The sequence below is a fragment of the Lucilia sericata genome, unplaced genomic scaffold (assembly GCF_015586225.1).
Source record: "Lucilia sericata isolate MDLA Ls3-8-SP2 unplaced genomic scaffold, ASM1558622v1 Contig001278F_arrow, whole genome shotgun sequence".
Taxonomy (NCBI): Eukaryota; Metazoa; Arthropoda; class Insecta; order Diptera; family Calliphoridae; genus Lucilia; species Lucilia sericata.
The window spans coordinates 122,501-146,850 of record NW_023995229.1 but is presented as its reverse complement, the minus strand read 5'-3'; the positions used below and the strand labels follow the sequence as shown (position 1 = coordinate 146,850).

The 24,350-nt window shown below is 29.7% G+C and overlaps 1 protein-coding gene and 1 pseudogene across 2 annotated transcripts in view; both read right to left on the bottom strand.

Annotated features, from left to right (window-relative positions):
• Positions 1 to 556: 556 nt before the first annotated feature.
• On the bottom strand, positions 557 to 4,607 carry LOC119610786 (annotated as a pseudogene).
• Positions 4,608 to 12,251: 7,644 nt separating this feature from the next.
• The window catches only part of LOC119610788 (major royal jelly protein 1), a 72,994-nt gene continuing 60,895 nt past the window's right edge, over positions 12,252 to 24,350 (bottom strand). For both annotated transcript variants that reach the window (XM_037966136.1, XM_037966135.1), the window contains exons 2-5: positions 16,324 to 17,005; positions 14,706 to 15,045; positions 13,457 to 13,643; positions 12,252 to 13,386 (exon numbers count right to left, since the gene is read on the bottom strand). In XM_037966136.1, the coding sequence (XP_037822064.1) occupies positions 12,576 to 13,386; positions 13,457 to 13,643; positions 14,706 to 15,045; positions 16,324 to 16,776 (1,791 nt within the window). In that variant the 5' untranslated portion in view covers positions 16,777 to 17,005 and the 3' untranslated portion in view covers positions 12,252 to 12,575. The remainder of the gene's footprint in view (positions 13,387 to 13,456; positions 13,644 to 14,705; positions 15,046 to 16,323; positions 17,006 to 24,350) is intronic.

The following is a 24,350-nucleotide window of genomic DNA, read 5'->3' as shown; positions in this document are numbered from 1 at the left end:
ACTAGACTATAGACTAGACTATAGACTAGACTATAGACTAGACTATAGACTAGACTAGACTATAGACTAGACAATAGACTAGACTATAGACTAGACTATAGACTAGACAATAGACTAGACTATAGACTAGACTATAGACTAGACTATAGACTAGACTATAGACTAGACTATAGACTAGACTATAGACTAGACAATAGACTAGACAATAGACTAGACTATAGACTATAGAAAAACAAACATATTTCCTAATCACCCATATTTTCCCTTTAAATCGATAAAATCGTCTGCAACTTCGTTAAAACAAATTTAAAATTATTTATAAATACTAGGTGCATCCCTTTTAATATTGTAACGGTATCGGTTGATTCACGCGAATTAGCATACTTTTTAATTACCACAAATTAATCTATTGTTATAAGCTGGTACACCTATGTCAAGATTGTTAAAGTCTGTTCAAATAATTCTTAAAAATTTTTGTTTTTGCACTTGCAAATTTCTTTTCAATTCTTCAGACTTAAATATTTACCTTATCAAACGTGTTTCTTATAAAAACATATTTTACAATTTAAATATTTATTTTGCTAAGTAACTACAATAAATATACGAAAGTACTACTAACAACATTCAGATGCAGTTTAGTTTATATAAAATTCTTGAAATTTATAACTTATACTAGAATTAAAATGAACTTATGAAATTATAAATAAGGCTCAACTTTTGAAAACGAGTTTATTGTGTAAATCCTGATTGGGTGTAAGGGGGTTAACAACCACCAGAGGCAGAACTACAATGCGGAAATTAACTTCATTAAAATTTTGGGTGCCAGCAGCCATTTTCTAGAAAATTAAGAAATTTTTAAATTATAATTCAAATATTATTAAACAAAAATAAGCAATAATACCTGGAATCTATTAGACAACATCCATAATTCTTCATTACCCTGATGATTTCTCACCACTTTCATGCCACTAACAAATTGCAATTCTTCCGAACTAATGGGTAACTTTTTTATATTAATACTATCATAGGGAGTATTAACATTCCACACTATCAACTCGATGGGATTAAAGGTGACACAATACATATTCCCATTGCTATCCACAGCCGAGGCAACGCATTCACTACTGCGTTTACCCAAAGGTCTGAATGTCTCATGCATATTTTCCATATCGTGTTCGAATAGAGTACCATTATCCAAAATTCTTAAAGGTATAGCATACTCTGTTACACTAGCCATGGGATGGAAATATAAATTTTGTTTATCGGCTGCCATGCCAATAATACCATCCATTAAAACGAAACTTTCACCAGCGACCGTATGATAACCATAATTTGGATCGGGATACATAAACATATTCTCAATACGCCAGGCGGTATTTTGCATATAATCATAGACTACTAAACCATGATAATTGACATCGGCTACATAGACCATGGCACGTCTGCAACTACCTCTTGGTGGAGGATCTTTTACATCCACTATGGGGGTAACAAACAATGAGGCTCCGGATATATAGAGACTAGAGTTGAAACGATAACGATGTATCAGCTGATCGGTATTTAAATCGAATAATAGTAACTGTGGAGCACATTGAACATCGGCACCAACCATACCCGAATCAATTACCCACATTTGATTGCATTCGGTGACCTAAACGAAAAAGTTTAATTTAAAAATTAAATCCAAAAAACGATATTCAGTTCCCGTGCGTACACTTGACGGGGAACTCGGAGATAACTTTAACTTACCGCCACACGAAAAAGCGGATGTAATAGCATCACAGTTTTTCCCATTTCTATTATTATGAGATTCATAATTAGGATACGGTTCCAATAAAGGACCATTAGGTCCCTTCTTATCCGAAAACTGTGGCTAATGTGTAAGGAATGCCATCTTGAATTTAGGTATGGTAACAAAGGTTCTCAAAGATTTTTATCTAAAAATGAAAAACATTTCAAATTAAATTTAAATAATAAAAATCCACTAACAACTTACTATGATATGTGGTTGTACATCTATGGGTATAGCATTACTGGGTATTAGATTTCCACTAGACTCAGCTTCTTGTTTGGCCTGATTGCTGGGAAAACTATTAGTCTAGTACATTCCATTGATAGGGTACTTCGGCATTATTCTGTCTGGGTACTGGTTGAAAACCATAAGAAGGCTTAATCTTTATCTTCATGGATTTTGCACATGGCATGCAGCTTAAAGCTATTAATAAGCTCAAAGAGATATAGAAAAGTTTCATGATCTGTAAAAGTTTTAGGTTTTATTAATAAGTGAATTCTGCTTTTAAATGTTTTCTATAAAAATATTCTTTCTATAGTAAAGGTGTGGTTAATAGTTTGCTGACTTAATAGATCTACTTCTAAACATTAAAAATTATATAATTTTTTATGTTTTATAATTTATTTGCCATATACTCACTAATTTATATTAATATTAATTGTTAAAGCACGTATGTCTTAAAAAAGCTTTTAAATTTATATAATTTTGTAATAAAGTTTAATTTATGAGTTTTTTCGGCTCGAGATTTTGCTATAAAGTTAATCGTAAAATTCTTAGAAATTCTTAAGAAAAATATTATGTCAAAAATTACGTGCTTCTGTAGTTGTAAAGCTTTTAATCTTTTTTAATCTTTTTTGATATTTTTTGAGTTTTTTTTTATTGCTGGATTCAATTCCAGTGGTAGATTACGTCTACAAATGTTGATTTCTGTAGCATTAACAAAATATTTCTTATTAAACAGATTCCAGAAATTTGTATAAAAGAAATTCGCTTTCTTAATCAAAATTATATAAACAAAATTTTTTATTTTTTTTTTAGAGAAGTACTATTAATAGAAAGTACATTTACGTCATTATGAAAAACTCTCTATGACCGTTATATAAGTAAGTTTAAATGAAGTCGTAAAGTATCAACCGAAAAGATCCCCTTCGGAAATTTTCAGTTCTTGTTTTTAATGGACAATTCTAAAAGTTGTTTTAAAAAATACCAAAACCTACTTACAGATTCTAATTCAATCTAGTGTTTTGGTTCCATATTGTGGAAAATTTAAAAAGTTTAATTTGAAGAACAAGAAAGTTCCTTTTTATAGATTATGATTCAATCAAGAGTCGAATGGACTCCGTTTTGATAGGACTCCTCGTCAGATGTAGATCTGTATAGTTATAGATTCAGCCGTTAGACTTGAGAAATCTCAGGAGGTTATTTAGTTTGGACCCAGATATCTCACCTAGGTTGGATATGAAGTGACTGCCAAAAATGAAATTGTTACTCTTAAAGGCTAGAGCGGCATTCGCAGAGAAAATGAGGGTTCGTCTCTTCCTTTTTCCTGTCTTCGCAACTGCTACTGTATAAAGGGGCCCACGTCGTCTTATATTGATAGCACGATATATACCGCTTATTTCGGGTTATATGGTGTCTTCTACGTTTATCATTGAGAAAAGTCCACAATAACCTGATCCCTCTATATGTGCCTATTTTTTGCTCTTTTTAAGAATGAATCTGAGAATACTGCTTTTGATAAAACTTAACGGAGTTGGATATATTTTCCCTTGGCGCAGAAGACCCAATCAAGGTGAATGACAGACAAGCAGATATTTCTTGCATTGTCTGACTAAAAGGGAAGTGGTAGTATAAGAGTTTAGAGAGAGTCTAGTGGAAGGAGTGCCGCTTGGCTATCGACAAAAATGTCTATGTTTCCACAAATATTGATCTCTTATAGTACCCTACAGGCTGACATTATTGCAGATATCTCCGTCGGAAAACACTACAGTTTTGTAATGATTCTGGTGGTATATTCGCTCGGTAGGTTACCCCTATACCTCTCGTTCCTAGAAGGAACAGAAGCGTTAACACCTTAGCATATCCATATGTTCTTGGTCTCCAACTTTCTGATGAGTTATGAAGATTATAGGTAGGATACAAGTTTCAGAACTTCTAAAGGACTAGTTCTTAAACACCTATTATTCCAATGCATTCTGATCTCTGAACTTCGAATAGTTTGGTCTACAATAAACTTCCTATTAGTTGAAGTCCATCATACAAGATATCCCCTATATAAGAATGAGATGTACTATAGTTGTGTACATCCATTTAACTACATATGTTCTAGAACTAAGTCCCCATTTCATCCCAAACATCTTACGTCAGGTTTCGTAGGCGACCGTTGCCTTCTTGACTTTGTGTTGGATATTAAGTAACCCTAATTACTTGGAATCTGGAAATATTCCTAGATACTAGCATTTTTTGATAAGGAAATTTCATAGTTCTTTAACCGCGACAAGTTCCAGTACTGTCATGCTTGGATTCACTCGTAGGCCACTATCTTTGGACCCTTTATTAAGTAGCATCGGAGCTTTGGACATAATATCACTAATCATGTCAGGAATTCACGATACTATAATACTATATTTGACTTCTTTCAAATTACTTCTTACTACTTGAGCATGACTTCAGAAGTAGTTAATTTGGAATCTCAAAAAACGGACATACCTCCTATTAGATTTTACTTTAAAGGCTGTATAAGGTTTTTCCTTACTAAATTCAAAGCCGATCTAGTCATATCCGTACGTCTGTCGAGAACACGATATTCTGTCATTTTCTCCAAATATACTTATGAAAATGGGCAAAATCGATCCACATTGAAATCTAGCCCCAACATAAGGTTCCTTTCAAAAATTACTTTAACGTTCATAACATATTATAAGAGAATAAGATCGAGATATCGTGTCGTAAAGTTTGGAAAAACGCCTTTCTAAGACTTTATAGCTGCGCCAAGACAACTTTATTTATAAAATATATTAAAGTTCATTCTGTCAGCTTTAAAATAAAGGCTGTACATTTGACATATGTATCTTCTTTCTTCTTCGAGATATCAACATTTCGTACATTTCTTTAAAAATCTGCTGTAATTGCTGAGATATCATTCGTTGAAATTGGCGAGTGGACAGACATCGTTAAATCGATTTAGAAAGTGATTTTGAATGGATTGAAACATCTTCAGGAAGGTGTGCTATATTGTAATGTAGAGTATAAATACCATGAATATACTGAAAACCATGAGTTTTCAAGCTTTAGGTACAGATATCTCGAATGATGTTAAGCTTCTATTTTTAAGTTGACAGAATGGACTTTCAGATGTTGGCATACAGCATTTGATAAAGTTGTCTTACGGGTTGTCATAACGTCACAAAAAAGGAAAAAATTTTTTTTTTTCAAAATTCTGGACACGATATCTCAAATCTCAGATGTGATGGAGAAAATCTGAGGATTCAAAGCGTCTCAATCCTTTAAAAAGAAATCTTGATCTCAGGGTTTCTACTTTTTTTCAAGTTTTATCGGTTTGTGTAATCTTAAATTAACAATCTAATACAATATTTTAGAAGAATGAAGGTTTACACATATTTTATATTTCAGATTTTATTATTTCACGAATATCACAAATTTATTTTCGATTTTATTAAATTGTTTTTAATTTTTATTTTCTAATAACAACATTCTTTAATTATACATTACTTTATGTTAATTACTTTTTATTATTGGAAAATTTTAAGTGTAATTAAAAATCCTTGATAATTTTTTTTCAAGACCTAATTATTTAACACCAAATTTATTGTTAATGAGATAACCTTTTACCAAAAAATGAGTATTTATTTTACTTAGATCTGTTTCTTTCAATCACAAAATTAGACTGTTAAATAAATATTTATTAAATTAAAATACACTTTCTTTTTATACAATTTTTTAAAAATCTTTTTACGTTTTTTTTTTTACCAACAAAATTAAATGTAAATAATATTTAAATTATCGATTACATAAAAAAAACGAAAATATTTATTTTAAAATTATTATGATATTATGATAATTATGCAAAAATTAAAAGTTGTAAAACGATTTAAAGCATTTAATTTACACCATATTTTAGTTTGTATAACTAATAGGTATAGTTAGTACCTTTCTTTTGGGCAAAATTTATTAATTTATTACTTTTTTTTAGGTAGTAAACTTGTTTTTGCGAAAATATTTTATAAATAGAAACCCGTTACAACGAATCTCAAACAATCGAACGATTTGTCAAGACGCACGTCTTCACTGTTTAAAAAACTATTTAAGAATGAATGATGCGACAAGTTTAAGAATACTTTAAGCCGCTACTAAACTTATTTATTGTTCATATGTGTTGGTTTAAATATTGATTTTTACTCTCTCTCCTGTCTAGGATGGGAAGGTATGTTTAATTCGTTATGTGGTTTGTCAACTTAATTAAATATTTATGAAATAATATTGAGTTTTTCTCAAAATTCATCTTTTATTTTTAATATTTTTGTAGTCCATTTTGGGATATGATTTCATAGCAGATGTCAAACTAGCAATGTTGTCAAAATCTTTGTCAAACCTTTTATGATCTTGCAAAACAAATTTCAATCGATTCTGTCAAACTGTGTTCAACATTTTTCAAAACTCCTAAAACTGATGAAATATTCTTATTACTCTTATTAACAATGGCGTAGAGTACTCTAAGGTCGTCTTTAATCCATAATACTTCTCCTTGTTTATATATCATACTCTCTACACAAACTCGTATTAATTTAGCAAGAGTATTAAAAGATCAATCCATTGATTAGCATTGAATTAGTTTGTATTTTTTTATATAAGTGAGTAAAGTTTTTGTTTTTAATTTTCTAATACTCATTCTCCTGATAACAAGTGTGATGCCATTGTCGATGATGATGTTTTTGATGACTTTATGATGTATAGCCTCTCCATAATCCATTCTGTACTTTTTTATTATCATGTGTAATATTTCACAAGTTGGGATTTGTAGTAAAATATTTTTGTTTCTAAAATGTGTACTATACAGTGTTTAAAGTTCAGATTAAAATAGTTATACAAATTTTAAAAACAAACAAGATCTAAAATGAATAGATCATTATTAAAATCTTAGAAATTTTATATTTTTAATTTTGTCACAATTAATATGACATATTTTAAACATTTTAGGAAATTATGATACTTCCAACATGCCGAACTGCAGGGCAGGTTACACGTTTAAGTTTTGTTTTCAATTACGTCTAAAGTAGCATCACCTAGCCTGGGTTATTCAAATTCAAATTTTTAAAATTTTTAAGAAATTAAAATGGTTTTACCAATATTTGTGATTTTCCAATTTTATCCCACTGTTTCAAGAAAAATACATTGTTAAAATTGTAATTTTTTTATTTTATTTCTATTTGTTACACAATTTTTATTAAAATTATTCTAAAATACATATAATAAAGGGTTTTACCAATTTCGAGTTTTCGGAAACAAAATTATTGATAAGACATTGATTGGTATTTTATAATGAAGTTTAATTAATACTGGGAAATAATAATTTTCTAAAATAGTTAAATTACTGAGAAATGTATTTTAAAAGATAAAAAACACGTGTTCGTTTTGGAAAAAGTTTTACCTGATGAAATTAACGATTCTGAAAATATTTGCTGCAACTGCATCTTAAAAGTTTCTAAGGAAACTTCTGTCATACTGGAATATATTTTAAAAAGAAAAGTGATGTATAATTTAAAAGCCTTGTCATAGATAGATAGATAGAAAGATTGTTAGATAGATAGATTGTTAGATAGATAGATAGATAGATAGATAGATAGATAGATAGATAGATAGATAGATAGATAGATAGATAGATAGATAGATAGATAGATAGATAGATAGATAGATAGATAGATAGATAGATAGATAGATAGATAGATAGATAGATAGATAGATAGATAGATAGATAGATAGATAGATAGATAGATAGATAGATAGATAGATAGATAGATAGATAGATAGATAGATAGATAGATAGATAGATAGATAGATATATAGATAGATTGTTAGATAGATAGATAGATAGATAGATAGATAGATAGATAGATAGATAGATAGATAGATAGATAGATAGATAGATAGATAGATAGATAGATAGATAGATAGACAGATAGATAGATAGATAGATAGATAGATAGATAGATAGATAGATAGATAGATAGATAGATAGATAGATAGATAGATAGATAGATGGATAGATAGATAGATAGATAGATAGATAGATAGATAGATAGATAGATGTACTAACTGACGTGAAAAATCATTAAAACTTAATTGTGCCACTTTCATTCGAGATACGTAACTAAGGGCTAAAAGGCTAAATCGGAGGGTCCGATTGTATGGGTGTTAGGCGAAATAATGGACTAATTTCAAACAAAATCAACTATGGTCTTCCTTGGGCGTTAAGCATACCGAATTTCATTGAATTATCTTAAAAAAATGTGACCTATACTTAGATTACAAAGTTTACATAGACAGACAGACGAACATGGCATATTCGACTTAAAAATTCTAAGCCGATTGGTATACTTTAAGGTGGGTGTAGGGCCAATATTTTTGTGCGTTAATTAAAATCACTATTTTATAACAGTCATTCCGAACTGCAGAGCAAATGAGATGACGAGCCTTTTGTAAAACACTTAAAACAAATAAAATCAAAAACGTCATAATGTGTTCATACAAAGAAATTAATATAAATACTAATAATGCATTATAATGGCCGTTTTTTTTTAATCTTCTACTCAACATATTATTATTCATGATAAGTCACTATCGTCATTTACATTTTGTGAATTTCCCACTTTTTTTTTCTCAATGGTTCAAAATTTTTAAATAGTGCAAAAAAATCCGCAAAATTTTTTCAAATCGATAAAGAAAAAATATACAATACCAAATTTTAGTCATCAATATTTCTAGTTTTTTTTATAAGGTTTTTGTACATACTGACGCAAAACCGTTACGAAGTTAAACCACAAATTTTTATTGTTTGTTTCGTTATATGTAAATATGTATACAAATAATTATTTATTAAAAAAAGGTAATTTATCCTATAATTTATTAAATTTGTTTACCACATTAACAAAAATCTAATTTACAAAACATTTATTAAAAACAATTAAATTTCCTGTTTTGGGGTTATTTTCTATTCTTAATTACAAAAATATATATTAAATTAATGATATAAGTAGGATGGTGCACGAAAAAAGATGGAAAGAATCAGTATTTTTCTTATTCTATATGATACTATATAGGGTATCATAATATTTCTGTAATATCCTAATAATAATCCTTGGTACTTATTCTAACTCTGTAAGTGAAGGGTGTTATTTGTTCGTTTCGGTATAAACTTTCATTTTTGTTGTCTTTATTTTTTTGTTGCTAAATTCAACTTTCTCTTGTGCCAATACTAGTTTTAATCAGGTTTATCAATCACTCATATCACTCTATTCAAAATGAACTTATGTATATAAAACATCTGCTTTTGCATTTTTTTCATTTAACACAAAATTTTTTATAAAAAATATAATGCAGATATTCTAGACACAAATTTAAAATACTGTTGTCGTTGCAATTTAATATTTCAAAAATGTCACAAAACTTATCCATCAAATTAAAATGAATACAACTTAACATTTCTAATTAAATAAAAAATATTTTGAATTCAAAGGGGTAAATAAACATTAGATTTGATTATTTAAGTTTAATATTATTTACATTTACAAACAATGTAATCGACATTTACTACTCTAGCAACTAATATGTCGTTAAAAATCTTCTACAACAAAATTGTTTTCAGTATAAATAAACAAAATTGTTTAATTATGTTTAGAAAATTTCTGCTACTCATCTTATTAAATTTGAAAATATATTTAATACAATTTATTTTATTTGCCTATATACATAAATATTTACTAATTTAAATATTTAATTTTAATTAAAATCCATATTAAAATCCTATTAAAACATGTACATAATTTCATTTTGAAACATATGCAAATGTTTTACTTTCATCATAAAATTCTATTAATTAAATGCATGTTTCTTCCCTGGAAACAAATATTCTGGTTGATGTCAGTCACACTACTTTCATCCAAAATGTGTAAATTGAATTTGCTTTTTGTAATAACAGGCGTTCAGTAATTTAAGCAGGCACGTTTTTTGTAGATAATTATTTTTTGTTCAGAAAAACTTAGCGTAAATTAGGGCTCTACTTATTAATTTTTCTATTTCACTTTATGCGACCTCCCTAAGTTGTGCTATTCTTGGTTGTAGAATGATATTTCAGATGCGTAACTATTTGAAATATTACTAGAGCCTTAAGTTATGCACATACTTCGATGTTATTGTTTAAAATAAAAAATGTAACCTGCTGCTGAATTCTGTTCACCTGGTATTTGATGGAAATTTTAAAATTTGATTTGTTTCAGCAGAAAAACAATCAAGCTTTTTTGTTATTAGTTAATTAGTTAGTTAGTTAGTAAGTTAGGTTGTTAGTAGTTAGTTAGTTAGTTAGTTAGTTAGTTAGTTAGTTAGTTAGTTGTTAGTTAGTAGTTAGTTAGTAGTAGTTAGTTAGTTAGTTAGTAGTTAGTTAGTCGTTAGTAGTAGTCGTTAGTTAGTTAGTTAGTTAGTAGTTAGTTAGTTAGTTAGTTAGTTAGTTAGTTAGTTTAGTTAGTTAGTTAGTTAGTTCGGTAGTTAGTTAGTTAGTTAGTTAGTTAGTTAGTTAGTTAGTCGTTAGTTAGTTAGTTCGTTTAGTTAGTTAGTTAGTTAGTTAGTTAGTTAGTAGTTAGTTAGTTAGTTAGTTAGTTAGTAGTTAGTTAGTAGTTAGTTAGTTAGTTAGTGTTAGTTAGTTAGTAGTTAGTTAGTTAGTAGTTAGTTAGTTAGTTAGTTAGTTAGTAGTTAGTTAGTTAGTTAGTTAGTTAGTTAGTAGTAGTTAGTTAGTTAGTTAGTTAGTTAGTTAGTTAGTTGTTAGTTAGTTAGTTAGTTAGTTAGTTAGTTAGTTAGTGGTTAGTTAGTAGTTAGTTAGTTAGTTAGTTAGTTAGTTAGTTAGTTAGTTAGTTAGTGTAGTTAGTTAGTTAGTTAGTTAGTTAGTTAGTTAGTAGTTAGTAGTTAGTTAGTAGTATTAGTTAGTTAGTTAGTTAGTTAGTTAGTTAGTTAGTTAGTTAGTTAGTAGTTAGTTAGTTAGTTAGTTAGTTAGTTAGTAGTTAGTTAGTTAGTAGTTAGTTAGTAGTTAGTTAGTTAGTTAGTTAGTTAGTTAGTAGTTAGTTAGTTAGTTAGTTAGTTAGTTAGTTAGTAGTAGTTAGTAGTTAGTTAGTTAGTTAGTTAGTTAGTTAGTTAGTTAGTTAGTTAGTTAGTTAGTTAGTTAGTTAGTTAGTTAGTTAGTTAGTTAGTTAGTTAGTAGTTAGTTAGTTAGTTAGTTAGTTAGTTAGTTAGTTAGTAGTTAGTTAGTTAGTTAGTTGTTAGTAGTTAGTTAGTTAGTTAGTTAGTTAGTTAGTTAGTTAGTTAGTTAGTTAGTTAGTTAGTTAGGTAGTTAGTTAGTTAGTTAGTTAGTTAGTTAGTTAGTTCGTTAGTTAGTTAGTAGTTAGTAGTTAGTTAGTTAGTTAGTAGTTAGTTAGTAGTTAGTTAGTTAGTTAGTTAGTTAGTTAGTAGTTAGTTAGTAGTTAGTTAGTTAGTTAGTAGTTAGTTAGTTAGTTAGTTAGTTAGTTGTTAGTTAGTAGTTAGTTAGTAGTTAGTTAGTTAGTTAGTTAGTTGTTAGTTAGTTAGTTAGTTAGTTAGTTAGTTAGTAGTAGTTAGTTAGTTAGTTAGTTAGTTAGTTAGTTAGTAGTTAGTTAGTTAGTAGTTAGTTAGTTAGTTAGTTAGTTAGTTAGTAGTAGTTAGTTAGTTAGTTAGTTAGTTAGTTAGTTAGTTAGTTAGTTAGTTAGTTAGTTAGTTAGTAGTTAGTTAGTTAGTTAGTTAGTTAGTTAGTTAGTTAGTTAGTAGTTAGTTAGTAGTTAGTTAGTTAGTTAGTTAGTTAGTTAGTTAGTTAGTAGTTAGTTAGTTAGTAGTTAGTTAGTTAGTTAGTAGTAGTTAGTTAGTAGTTAGTTAGTTAGTTAGTTAGTTAGTAGTTAGTTAGTTAGTTAGTTAGTTAGTTAGTTAGTTAGTTAGTTAGTTAGTTAGTTAGTTAGTTAGTTAGTTAGTTAGTTAGTTAGTTAATTAGTTAGTTAGTTATTAAGGTCCAACACACAATGAATCACGCAAAATGTCTTCCACTCGTACTCGTCTAGTTGCAGGTTTTTACAAAAACTCGTTCTCGTATTAATATTTCAATGCACTTTACTGTTTGATCTGCAAAACTGACGATTACGGGACCAGACATATTTATTTTATTTTTTTTTCTAAAAAATATTTTTATTTCTAAATAATTTATTTACACACACTTACATCGTACATAAAATATTTACATATCGTTTTGTATTTTCGTACTTTTTTCTCAATAACAACTGCCTTAAAATATGCAAATATTTTCACTTAATTTAACAAAAAATATGTTTTGTATTTACGTATATATAATTGCACTTTAGTTACTACACTCTATGCCAAAAATAAATTTACACTCCAAATTGCACTTTAGTTACTACACACACTATGCCAAAAATAAATTTACACTCCAGAAACAGAAACTAAATGAAGAAACATACAGAAAAACACTATTCTTCCTCTATTACTTTTTTTGCGGATCACTTACATTTTCTGTTTCTTTATTAGCACTGCGTGCCGGACGGGAATAATAATAATCTGAGGCACCATTAGGATGTAGATTTAATAATGAAGAGGGATCTGGTGGCAACGCACGTCCTGCTGAAGGTATTGTTGCTAAACTTTCCAGAAATGAATATTTATCCTGATTGCGCAGTTCTTTACGGGGAGGGAATGTTTCTCCCTGATTGAGGGCGGTAAAAGGATTCTTAACGGAATAATTGATAATGCCAGCATTTTCAAAACTGTAAGGATGACTACTGCTGGCAGCCGGTCTATTAAAATATGTAGCTGCATTGGTTAATTTCGGCTGTAGGGAGTTGGTCAGCTGGTAATAGGTATTGAGATTACTTTGTATGCTATAAGGTTTAAGAGCATATGGCGAAGGCTGTATAGCGGGCAGGGTGGGTGCATAGCCTGGTAAGGGTATTCTAATAATACGATTATTTACTTCCTCCACATTGAGATTTTTCAAAAAGAATCTATGGAATTTAGAAGCTATAGCATAAACATAACCAGGATCATGTGGTGACAGAGTAATGTCGGAAAGGAATTGTAAATGATCTTTATCTTGAGCCAAAATATGTTGTTCATTTGTATTAGGATTCCAGGTAGCTATAGCAGTTTCAGTCGAAGGACCAAAGATTAATGTGCCATCATCTGTTACTGCTATACCAATACCTTGTGATGATTTCTTACCCACCAACTTTACGGGCAGAACTTGGTTAATGGCAATGGGTCCAGCTCTTAAAACTTCACGGGTAACGGAAAAAATTCTGTGAAAATTAAAGAAAAATATATTTTAGTTTTAAAATTCAAATAGATTCTCTGCAGTTTCGTGTTTACCTGTCAGTGGCGAAAGGCTGGAAATAAATTAATCCCTTTTTGGCATCAAATGTTATACCCACTATGCCATCCATTAATACAAAACGATCATTGAGTATCTCAGCTTGTGCAAAATCAGGATCTGGATACATGGCCGGATGGGAAACTCTCCAGGTTGTATCACGTATACTGTCATAGACCACAATACCTAATAAAAAGTAAATGTTGTTAAGTACATAATTATAAATTTTCTTTTTATTAAACAAATTTCGATAAAATGTCGATCAATTTGTCTTTTAATAACAATTTCGATAAATTTTATTTCTATAGAAAATTTTTGATAAATTTTTCTTTTTACACAAAATCTTCCTTCTGTTTCATTTTTACAAAAATAATACTTTTAATACAAAAAAAAACTTGTTAATATTTATTTATTATAATAAATATTTGTTTATTTAATTAAACAGCCTATTAATTTTGCTATTAACTTTAAAAACTAATAAATAATTGAATAATTTAAATGTTCATTAACCAAGAAACTAAACTATAAATTTAACTTTCAATATCAAATCATTTGTTGCCAAATGGTTTAATAAGAATTTTAATTAAATGGAAATTGGTCTATTAATAAGACTTAAAAAAAGCAACAACTACTTGGTGTATAAATAAAATAAACAAATAATCAATAAACTAAATTAAAAAATGATTATGTATAACAACGACTTGGTAACATGCTACACATTTAGCAGGTATGGTCTTGCAAAATTTAAAATACATGATATAGATGTTGTTAAGTATTATAAAGACGATGTTGGATTGTATTATAAGGGGAATTGTCAAACTATTGAAATGTCTGTTCTCTAAGAATAAAGAAGTTTATAATGTATTCTATTAATTTATAAAAATTATGAGAGTTTTTAAATAAAAAACTTAAAATATCTCTTCTCTTATAATAGGGTACTAAAATATCCAATAAAACCACGCAAATAAGTTGCTGCTTGAGTAAGCAATTGGTCTCTTGTGAAGTGTGGTAAAGAATATTGTTTTGATTGCCAAAAAGTGCCGGCAAAAATACTCACAAGTAATTAAAACTACAATAAACAATAACAAAATGTAAAAAGATACATAATAAAATATTGCGCAAATGACAATCTAATAGCGTGTGAATCTTGAGCAACAAATATATATTTAATAAAACAAACAAACAAACTACACAAAGCATTCGTATACAAAACAACTTACACTGATACATAATAAGTATTACACTTACCTGGTTCTACGGTATCCGATATATAAACAAAAACATCATCACAAGTTCCCGCCTTAGCGGTGGTTTCATCTATAATCAAATTGGTAAATAGAGATTCGCCTCTCAACACACCTTGAGGAAAATCTATGCGCCTTACCACTTGATTGGTTTTTAAATCGAAGACTAATATTTTCGGTGGACAAGTCTTTTCGTAATCTTCGAGGGAACGTGAGATACCAGCATCTAGAACCCATAAACGATTACAGGAATCTAAACGAAGACGATAGACGGAAATTAAAACTAAATCACTGCAATTGAAATCGGTACGTCCGGTAGTGGCGAAAGACCAGTCGGGATAGGCCTGTGGGTGAAGAAAAGTGTAAGAAATGTTTGATTAAAATATTTTTGGTATTTTTTAAAAATATATTTTTTTCCTAATCTCATACACAGATTTTACATCCCTGATTTTAACAATAACATAACACAATAATCAAGCATGCACAAAAATTTCATAGGTTCTCTCAAATTTTTGCTCATATCTCCGTTATTTATGAATGAATATTGCTGATTTCGAATAGAAAGCATGTGTGACAGAATTATCTGGATCCCGAAGATATCTGGGGTCTTCAGAAAATTGATTTCAACAAAGATATAGACGAAGAGACATACATACGATAAGGCGGACATAGCATAATCGAATCCACTATCTATAAGAAAATATAGAGTGTAGACCATTCTCATGAAGGTGAAGGGTATAAAAAGATCTTAACTGACTAATTTACAATTTTTTGAACTGTTAGAAATTGCAGAAATATTGTGGTCATTATGTTGTTGTAACAGATTGGCTGCGACTGGACGTTCTTCCCTGGAGAAAAAACTTCCAGTTGATACAGCTGTTGCTGAGTTGACAATCTTTGGACGATTGAGAATAGGGTCGTTCCGGAGAGGAGATCCAATTGTCGTAGGAACGATAGTGGTCATTAAGAACCAGTTCGATGCTTAGGAAGATATATGTGAAACTAAGACTACGAGTCTATCGGTATGACGATAAAAGACTCCTTGGTAAACTTCTTTCGGACCAGCAACTGCTAGTCATAGCGCGACCTTATGAAAATCTGGTCCGGTAAAAAGTTTATTTCATGAAATGGATGAAGCAGTTAATAAGGACGACTCCAATTAGATTATATTCTGTAACATCTAACAAATTTAAGATTAAAATATAACTTCCGAAATCCCTAATGCAGGAGGGTTTATAGCAACTATACAACGAAAATTTTATACTTTTGTTGATAACAGATGCTTTTAACTTACAGAACGATATTGATACAGATTTAGAAACTTTTAAGACTGAAGCAGATCTGTGGTTCCGATATAGCACTCACGAGAGTGATAAGATGAAAATACAATAAAAGATAGATTGGTTCAACAATTCAAACGGATTCGGTTATCACACAGGAACTTGACTAAGTGAAGCGTTTATAAATTTTAGAAAAGTTTGAGACGCATAAAAGTCTGGGGAATGTCGTTTATAAGAATCTTAATAATCAACTTCCTTATATTTGTATTACAATGCAACTTATAAACCCTCCTACTATAAACAATAAATAAAAAAAGCAAAAGTAATAATAACCACACCAACCTGTAAAACCGGTGAATCTTCATAGTCTGATCTTGAAATCCAATTCAATGTTGATGGTACACCAGAGAATAACTTTGGTGTGGCAATAAAGAAACGATCCTCCGTTATAACAAGACCAGTTGCCAAGATATTTGATGGATTAAAGAAATTCATATCATTCACGGGGGCATGCGACAGGAAGTTATACGAAAACAGTTTCCATTGTTTAGCCAATTGTAACGATGATGATGATCGTTGTGCCGCTTCTAGAAAACGATGATGATTATTGTGTGGCACACCAGCGCTGCACAAGTTCAAGAGTGTAGCTACGATTATGAAAGCCAATGTAAACATAATATTGTTTCCACTACATTTATGTTTACGTTTATTATGATTAATTTTTAGACACGGTAGTAGATTTGAAAATGTTGCTCTGCGGCAACTACTGCTCTTTGCCGGCAAATGCTGTTGCATTATAAATATTATTTATAATGTTGGCCGTTTATCATATGCTTATACTGTTATGTATAAATAGTATATATGAGTGTGAATGAATATGTAAAATTTTGTTTAATCTTATGGAAATCACATAAAAACGGTTATTGAACCACAGGCTATTGCTGTTTAAAGTGTGTGAAAAGTGTTATGGATCTCGTTTGTTTTAGACAGCAACACTTTTAAACAACTTGTTTTAGCCAAGAATCTGAAAAGAAACCAGAAACATTAAAGTTTAATATTTATAGGCAGTATTCACTGAATATTAAAAAAAATAGTCAAATTATATTAAATGCTTTAATTTATAAGTTCATTAACAACATTTTTTTTATGTTTTAATAATTTACTGCAACTGTTTGCAGTAAACATTTTGTGAAACATATTTTCAACAGTTTTTCGTTGCAATTGATTTTATTTTTTTTAATAACGCCCATTTGTTACTGCTTTTGTGGAACAAAATTTTTAATGACAAACCGATAAGATTCGTAGTTTTAGGGTGAGCCAACAGATTTAGTTTTATATTTAGTTCTAGATCAGAAATCGGAAACCTATGGTCTAGAGTAGCGTTTAGTATAAATTATGTGGCAGCCCTTTGTAAAAATATTTTTTAAGATCTTTTTATTTTTTGTTTTAATACCCTAACATAATTATTAAAATTTGTTATTCTTTTCTGGCGCTGTAATTTTTTGTTATTACTGCTAAGTTTGTTAATTAATTATAATCTAAACATTCATTTTTAATGATACTCGATTAGAAAAATTGACTCTTAACGCTTATTTACTCATAGAAGTCATTGAGACATTTATAATGACTGTTTTTAGTAGGTGGCCGTTGATTAAAGTGTTGTGTTTTTCGATGGCAGTTTAGCACGTGTTTGAATAAATTAAATTTTAAATTTATTAGATATTTATGTTAATAATGTTGTAAGAAATAGTAAGATAAGATTTGTATAACAAGATAAAGACATAGCAAATTATGTTGGAAGTGGTAATTTTAAATATAAGAAGATTTTAATTGAAGATGTTTTCAATTAGACATCTTTTCCTACACATTGGTCATTTCCATTACAAGAGGTGAAGAGGTCACATCAATCGTATTAAATTATTTAAGAAAAATATTGGATAGAAGTTTGTTTTTACTGCAAAGCAAGAGAAAAGTAGACTAGGCTAGACTATAGACTATACAATGGACTAGGCTACAGAGTAGGCTATAGACTCGATTGTAGATTACACTAAATTATAAACTAGACTATATATTAGACTATATACTAGATTATAGACTAGACTATAGACTAAACTATAGACTTCACTATAGCCAAGATTATAGCCAAGACTATAGACTAGACTATAGACCAGATTATAGACTAGACTATATACTATACTATATGCTAGACTATTGACTAGACTATACACTAGGCTATAGCATAGACTATAGAAAAGACTATAATAGACTAAAACATTGTCTAGACTGTAGACTAGACTATTGACTAGACTATAGGCTAAACTATAGACCAGAACATAGACTAGAACATAGACTAGAACATAGACTAGAACATAGGCTAGACTGTAGACTAGACTATAGACTAGACTATAGACTATACTATAGACTAGACTATAGACTAGACTATAGACTATACTATAGACTAGACTATAGACTAGACTATAGACTAGACTATAGACTAGACTATAGACTAGACTATAGACTAGACTATAGACTAGACTATAGACTAGACTATAGACTAGACTATAGACTAGACTATAAACTAGACTATAGACTAGACTATAGACTAGACTATAGACTAGACTCTAGACTAGACTGTAGACTAGACTATTCACTAGACTATAGGCTAAACTATAGACCAGAACATAGACTGGAACATAGACTAGAACATAGGCTAGAACATAGACTAGAACATAGGCTAGACTGTAGACTATACTATAGACTAGACTATAGACTAGACTATAGACTAGACTATAGACTAGACTATAGACTAGACTATAGACTAGACTATAGACTACACTATAGACTACACTATAGACTAGACTATATACTAGACTATACTATAGACTAGACTATAGACTAGACTATAGACTAGACTATAGACTAGACTATACTATAGACTATACTATAGACTAGACTATAGACTATACTATAGACTAGACTATAGACTAGACTATAGACTAGGCTATAGACTAGACTATAGACTAGACTATAGACTAGACTATAGACTAGACTATAGACTAGACTATAGACTAGACTATAGACTAGACTATAGACTAGACTATAGACTAGACTATAGACTAGACTATAGACTAGACTATAGACTAGACTATAGACTAGACTATAGACTAGACTATAGACTAGACTATAGACTAGACTATAGACTAGACTATAGACTAGACTATAGACTAGACTATAGACTAGACTATAGACTAGACTATAGACTAGACTATAGACTAGACTATAGACTAGACTATAGACTAGACTATAGACTAGACTATAGACTAGACTATAGACTAGACTATAGACTAGACTATAGACTAGACTATAGACTAGACTATAGACTAGACTATAGACTAGACTATAGACTAGACTATAGACTAGACTATAGACTAGACTAGACTATAGACTAGACTATAGACTAGACTATAGACTAGACTAGACTAGACTATAGACTAGACTATAGACTAGACTATAGACTAGACTATAGACTAGACTATAGACTAGACTATAGACTAGACTATAGACTAGACTATAGACTAGACTATAGACTAGACTATAGACTAGACTATAGACTAGACTATAGACTAGACTATAGACTAGACTATAGACTAGACTATAGACTAGACTATAGACTAGACTATAGACTAGACTATAGACTAGACTATAGACTAGACTATAGACTAGACTATAGACTAGACTATAGACTAGACTATAGACTAGACTATAGACTAGACTATAGACTAGACTATAGACTAGACTATAGACTAGACTATAGACTAGACTATAGACTAGACTATAGACTAGACTAGACTATAGACTAGACTAGACTATAGACTAGACTAGACTATAGACTAGACTATAGACTAGACTATAGATTAGACTATAGACTAGACTATAGATTAGACTATAGACTAGACTATAGACTAGACTATAGACTAGACTATAGACTATAGATATAGACTAGACTAGACTATAGACTAGACTATAGACTATAGACTAGACTATAGACTAGACTAGACTATAGATTAGACTAGACTATAGACTAGACTAGACTATAGACTAGACTATAGACTAGATTATAGACTAGACTATAGACTAGACTAGACTATAGACTAGATTATAGACTGAACTATAGATATATTCTGGACTATAGACCAGACGATAGTTTAAACAAATGACTAGAGTAGGGTGAGAATAAAAGATTCAACATTCGAATATAACACTGTTTCAAGGATTGTACCATGTTTAGAATGACCTTCCTACATAGATTAAAAACACAGACTAATAAATACTTAAAGTAACTGCCGTGAATATGTCAAAGAACAACTTGATCAAATGAAATATTGACAAATATGTAAATGAAAAATGTTAGAGATAATTTCATGAAAAAAGGTAGGGTCAAAATTTACAATTACATTTTTTATTTATTTAAAACAAATTTGAATTATGAAAATATTTGCTACCAAAAGAAACAGGAATGGAAAAGTTGTTAGTATTTAATATCTACAAACCTAGATAGATAAAAACTACAGGGATCTGACCATATGATTATATTTTTCAACGTCAAAATAGGATAAATTTAACAACATTATTGTATACATATCAGTATAAGACATTTCACATATCCAACCCTGCTTATAAATACTTATTACACGCATAATTTTTTTTATATTTTGGTTGAACTAAATTGATAATTCATAACAATTTTCCAATACAAGTTGTTAACTCTAACATGACAGGGTTATGCAGCCAACGAACCATTGAATTTTTTTTTTTAAAAAGGCTAAACATTGAACGAATATGTTACGTAAGACATGCGTATGATTATTGTAAAAGTGCCTACATAGACACAGATTTGAATATTATAACTAAACATGGTTTATATAGACCTACATTTGCATGCCTACAAAAAGTGCAACATTTATGACATGAAAATGGAAAATACTGGCCCAAATGATGTTGAATTAAATGTTATAATATTTGTCATTTAGCTGAAGTTGTGCAACTTTGATCAATATAATAAATAATACATGCAACATACTCTATTTTTTGTTACATTTAGCTTAATTAATGTTTTTTATGCAAATAACTAAAACTTATTCTTTAGCAAGCAAATAAGAAAAAAGTCTGTCTCTACACAACATTTACCACATGACATTTGTAACCCTAAGAGTTGTTTCCTGCAATATCGGTCTCGATCAAAACAAACAATTGCGGACTTTATAATAACGAAAAAAAAAAAAAAAATAACTGTAAATATAACATAGGAAAAAAAAAATAGAAAAACAATTTACACGAAAAACATTTTTAAATTTCGTAAAAATATTTGTTTGGTTTAAAAAATTGGTTTCGCAAAAGATTTCTATCTCATCTCTTCTTTTTTTATACAGTTTTTGTGCACAAAACTTTATTTTTTCCAAGACACAAAAAATTAGAGCAAAATAAGAAAAATCATAGCGAAAAAAAAAAAACAAATCCATCCAAAGTTGGTAACAAACTTAACACTTTAAAGACCCCACTAAATTCGCAAATTGGGTCAATTGCAAAAAAACCAAACAGCGTCCAAGTCAAATGTGAATTTAAAGCTTTATGCAAATCTTTCATCTGTTTGTCTTATTTTATGTGTTCAATAAGCAAATAAAAAGCTATAAATTTTGCCAATTTTTTTTAACAATATTTATAATATTTAATTATGCAATTTTGAATAAAAAAAAAATTGGTTAAATCATTTCAATTTTGAATATTTATTTTATTAAACAAAAGAAGAACTATTGTTTAGATTAGTATTATGATGAATTTAAATCAAAATTTAATAGTGTTTTGCAAAATTTACTATTTTAGGGTGCGTCTGTCTAGAGTCTAGACTCTTGAGGTTTTATAGTTATTGAGATTATAAAAAAGTACACTGCGTAGTTTATTTGTTGAGCTTTGCATAAAGATTTTTGGAGTGAAACTTCGATAATAATGTTTGCAATATTCTTTAAAAGCTTTTTTACCTTCTTCAGATTTCTCTTCTGCTTTGGTGTTACATGTCTTTAAAGCAGTGTTGCCCATACACACACTGTTACACATTCATTTGTATTGGTAAAGCAGCAGAGAACAAAATGTAACCCAAAATAAAACTGTACTAATAAAATGACTGCATACTAAAAAGTATATTCTAACTGTCAAATTGATATTATGGATTTTGACAGACAACGTACATTAAAGTTCATATATAAAAAACTATCAGCTGTGCTCTCTCATTCACCTACATAAATTTGGCTTTCTCAAAATTTTGTTGTTGTATTTCTGTGTGGATTTTAAAAAAGTTGCGTACAGATCTTACTTCGACAAATGCTGATCAGCAACTGAGTTGATTTTGTTTTGCAAGTTGAGAGATAATCAACTAACACATGCTCAAATAAGAAAATCCACAAGTAAGCTTATAGTGTAGGTGAGTCAACGCAACGTCAGCAGAATATTCTTGCCCTATCTCGCGTGATAGGGAATAGTGATTTTGGGCACCATTGCTTTAAAGCAGTGTTGCCCATACACACACTGTTACACATTCATTTGTATTGGTAAAGCAGCAGAGAACAAAATGTAACCCAAAATAAAACTGTACTAATAAAATGACTGCTTACTAAAAAGTATATTCTAACTGTCAAATTGATATTATGGATTTTGACAGACAGCGTACATTAAAGTTCATATATAAAAAACTATCAGCTGTGCTCTCTCATTCACCTACATAAATTCGGCTTTCTCAAAATTTTGTTGTTGTATTTCTGTGTGGATTTTAAAAAAGTTGCGTACAGATCTTACTTCGACAAATGCTGATCAGCAACTGAGTTGATTTTGTTTTGCAAGTTGAGAGATAATCAACTAGCACATGCTCAAATAAGAAAATACACAAGTAAGATTATAGTGTAGGTGAGTCAACGCAACGTCAGCAGAATATTCTTGCCCTATCTCGCGTGATAGGGAATAGTGATTTTGGGCACCATTGCTTTAAAGCAGTGTTGCCCATACACACACTGTTACACATTCATTTGTATTGGTAAAGCAGCAGAGAACAAAATGTAACCCAAAATAAAACTGTACTAATAAAATGACTGCTTACTAAAAAGTATATTCTAACTGTCAAATTGATATTATGGATTTTGACAGACAGCGTACATTAAAGTTCATATATAAAAAACTATCAGCTGTGCTCTCTCATTCACCTACATAAATTCGGCTTTCTCAAAATTTTGTTGTTGTATTTCTGTGTGGATTTTAAAAAAGTTGCGTACAGATCTTACTTCGACAAATGCTGATCAGCAACTGAGTTGATTTTGTTTTGCAAGTTGAGAGATAATCAACTAGCACATGCTCAAATAAGAAAATACACAAGTAAGATTATAGTGTAGGTGAGTCAACGCAACGTCAGCAGAATATTCTTGCCCTATCTCGCGTGATAGGGAATAGTGATTTTGGGCACCATTGCTTTAAAGTTTATCTGTAGAACAGATATGGGCAGTGTGCATAGCTGCCAGATCTGACGATTTATCGTCATTTTGACGATTCTTCGTTTCAAAAATTGCAAAGTGACGATTTGACGATTTTTTCCTTCAAACTGGCGATTTTTGAAAAATTAAAGATCTTATATTTTTCTTATTTCACAGTGAAAAAAGGAAATTAATATTAAACTTGGAATTCTGTAAAATTATAATTTATTTTATAATGAAAACTAGAAATTAAATTCTAGAAGAGCTATTATAAAACATTCTAAGTCGAAAAAGTGTGTTTTGAGTTTTAAGCTCTCAAAGCTTAAACATATTTTACATGTAAATGTGTATGCTATGTACATTATTTCTTATAACTTTTGAAGAGATCGACAGATCTGAACCAAATTTTCACACTGTATTAGTTAAATCCAGTACAAACAAGTTTTGTAAAAGAACTAAATTTTACGAAGAAAGCTCACCAAGTTTAATCTTTTTATATCTACCCAGCAAAAAATAGTGCTTCCTCGGAAGCAGATTTGTAAGGCAGAGAGCAGTTATTACTGCTTGCACTTGTTATGAAAGAATATACGATTTTTATATGGGATTCCTCTCGTACAGGCTCTGCCTAAGGAATCCAAAATGTGCATATTTCATACTGTTGAAATTGCGCTGATTTCAGTGAATTAATATTATTTTTCAACACTGAACATTGAAAATTGAATAGAAAATTTAGAAAGATGCAAAAATTAAGTGATTTTAGAGCTGTTGAAAAGCAAATTTCTACACCACAAACAATAATTGCTGAATATATGCAATCCAAAATCTTTTTTGTAAGACAATAATTTTAAGTTGCAATAG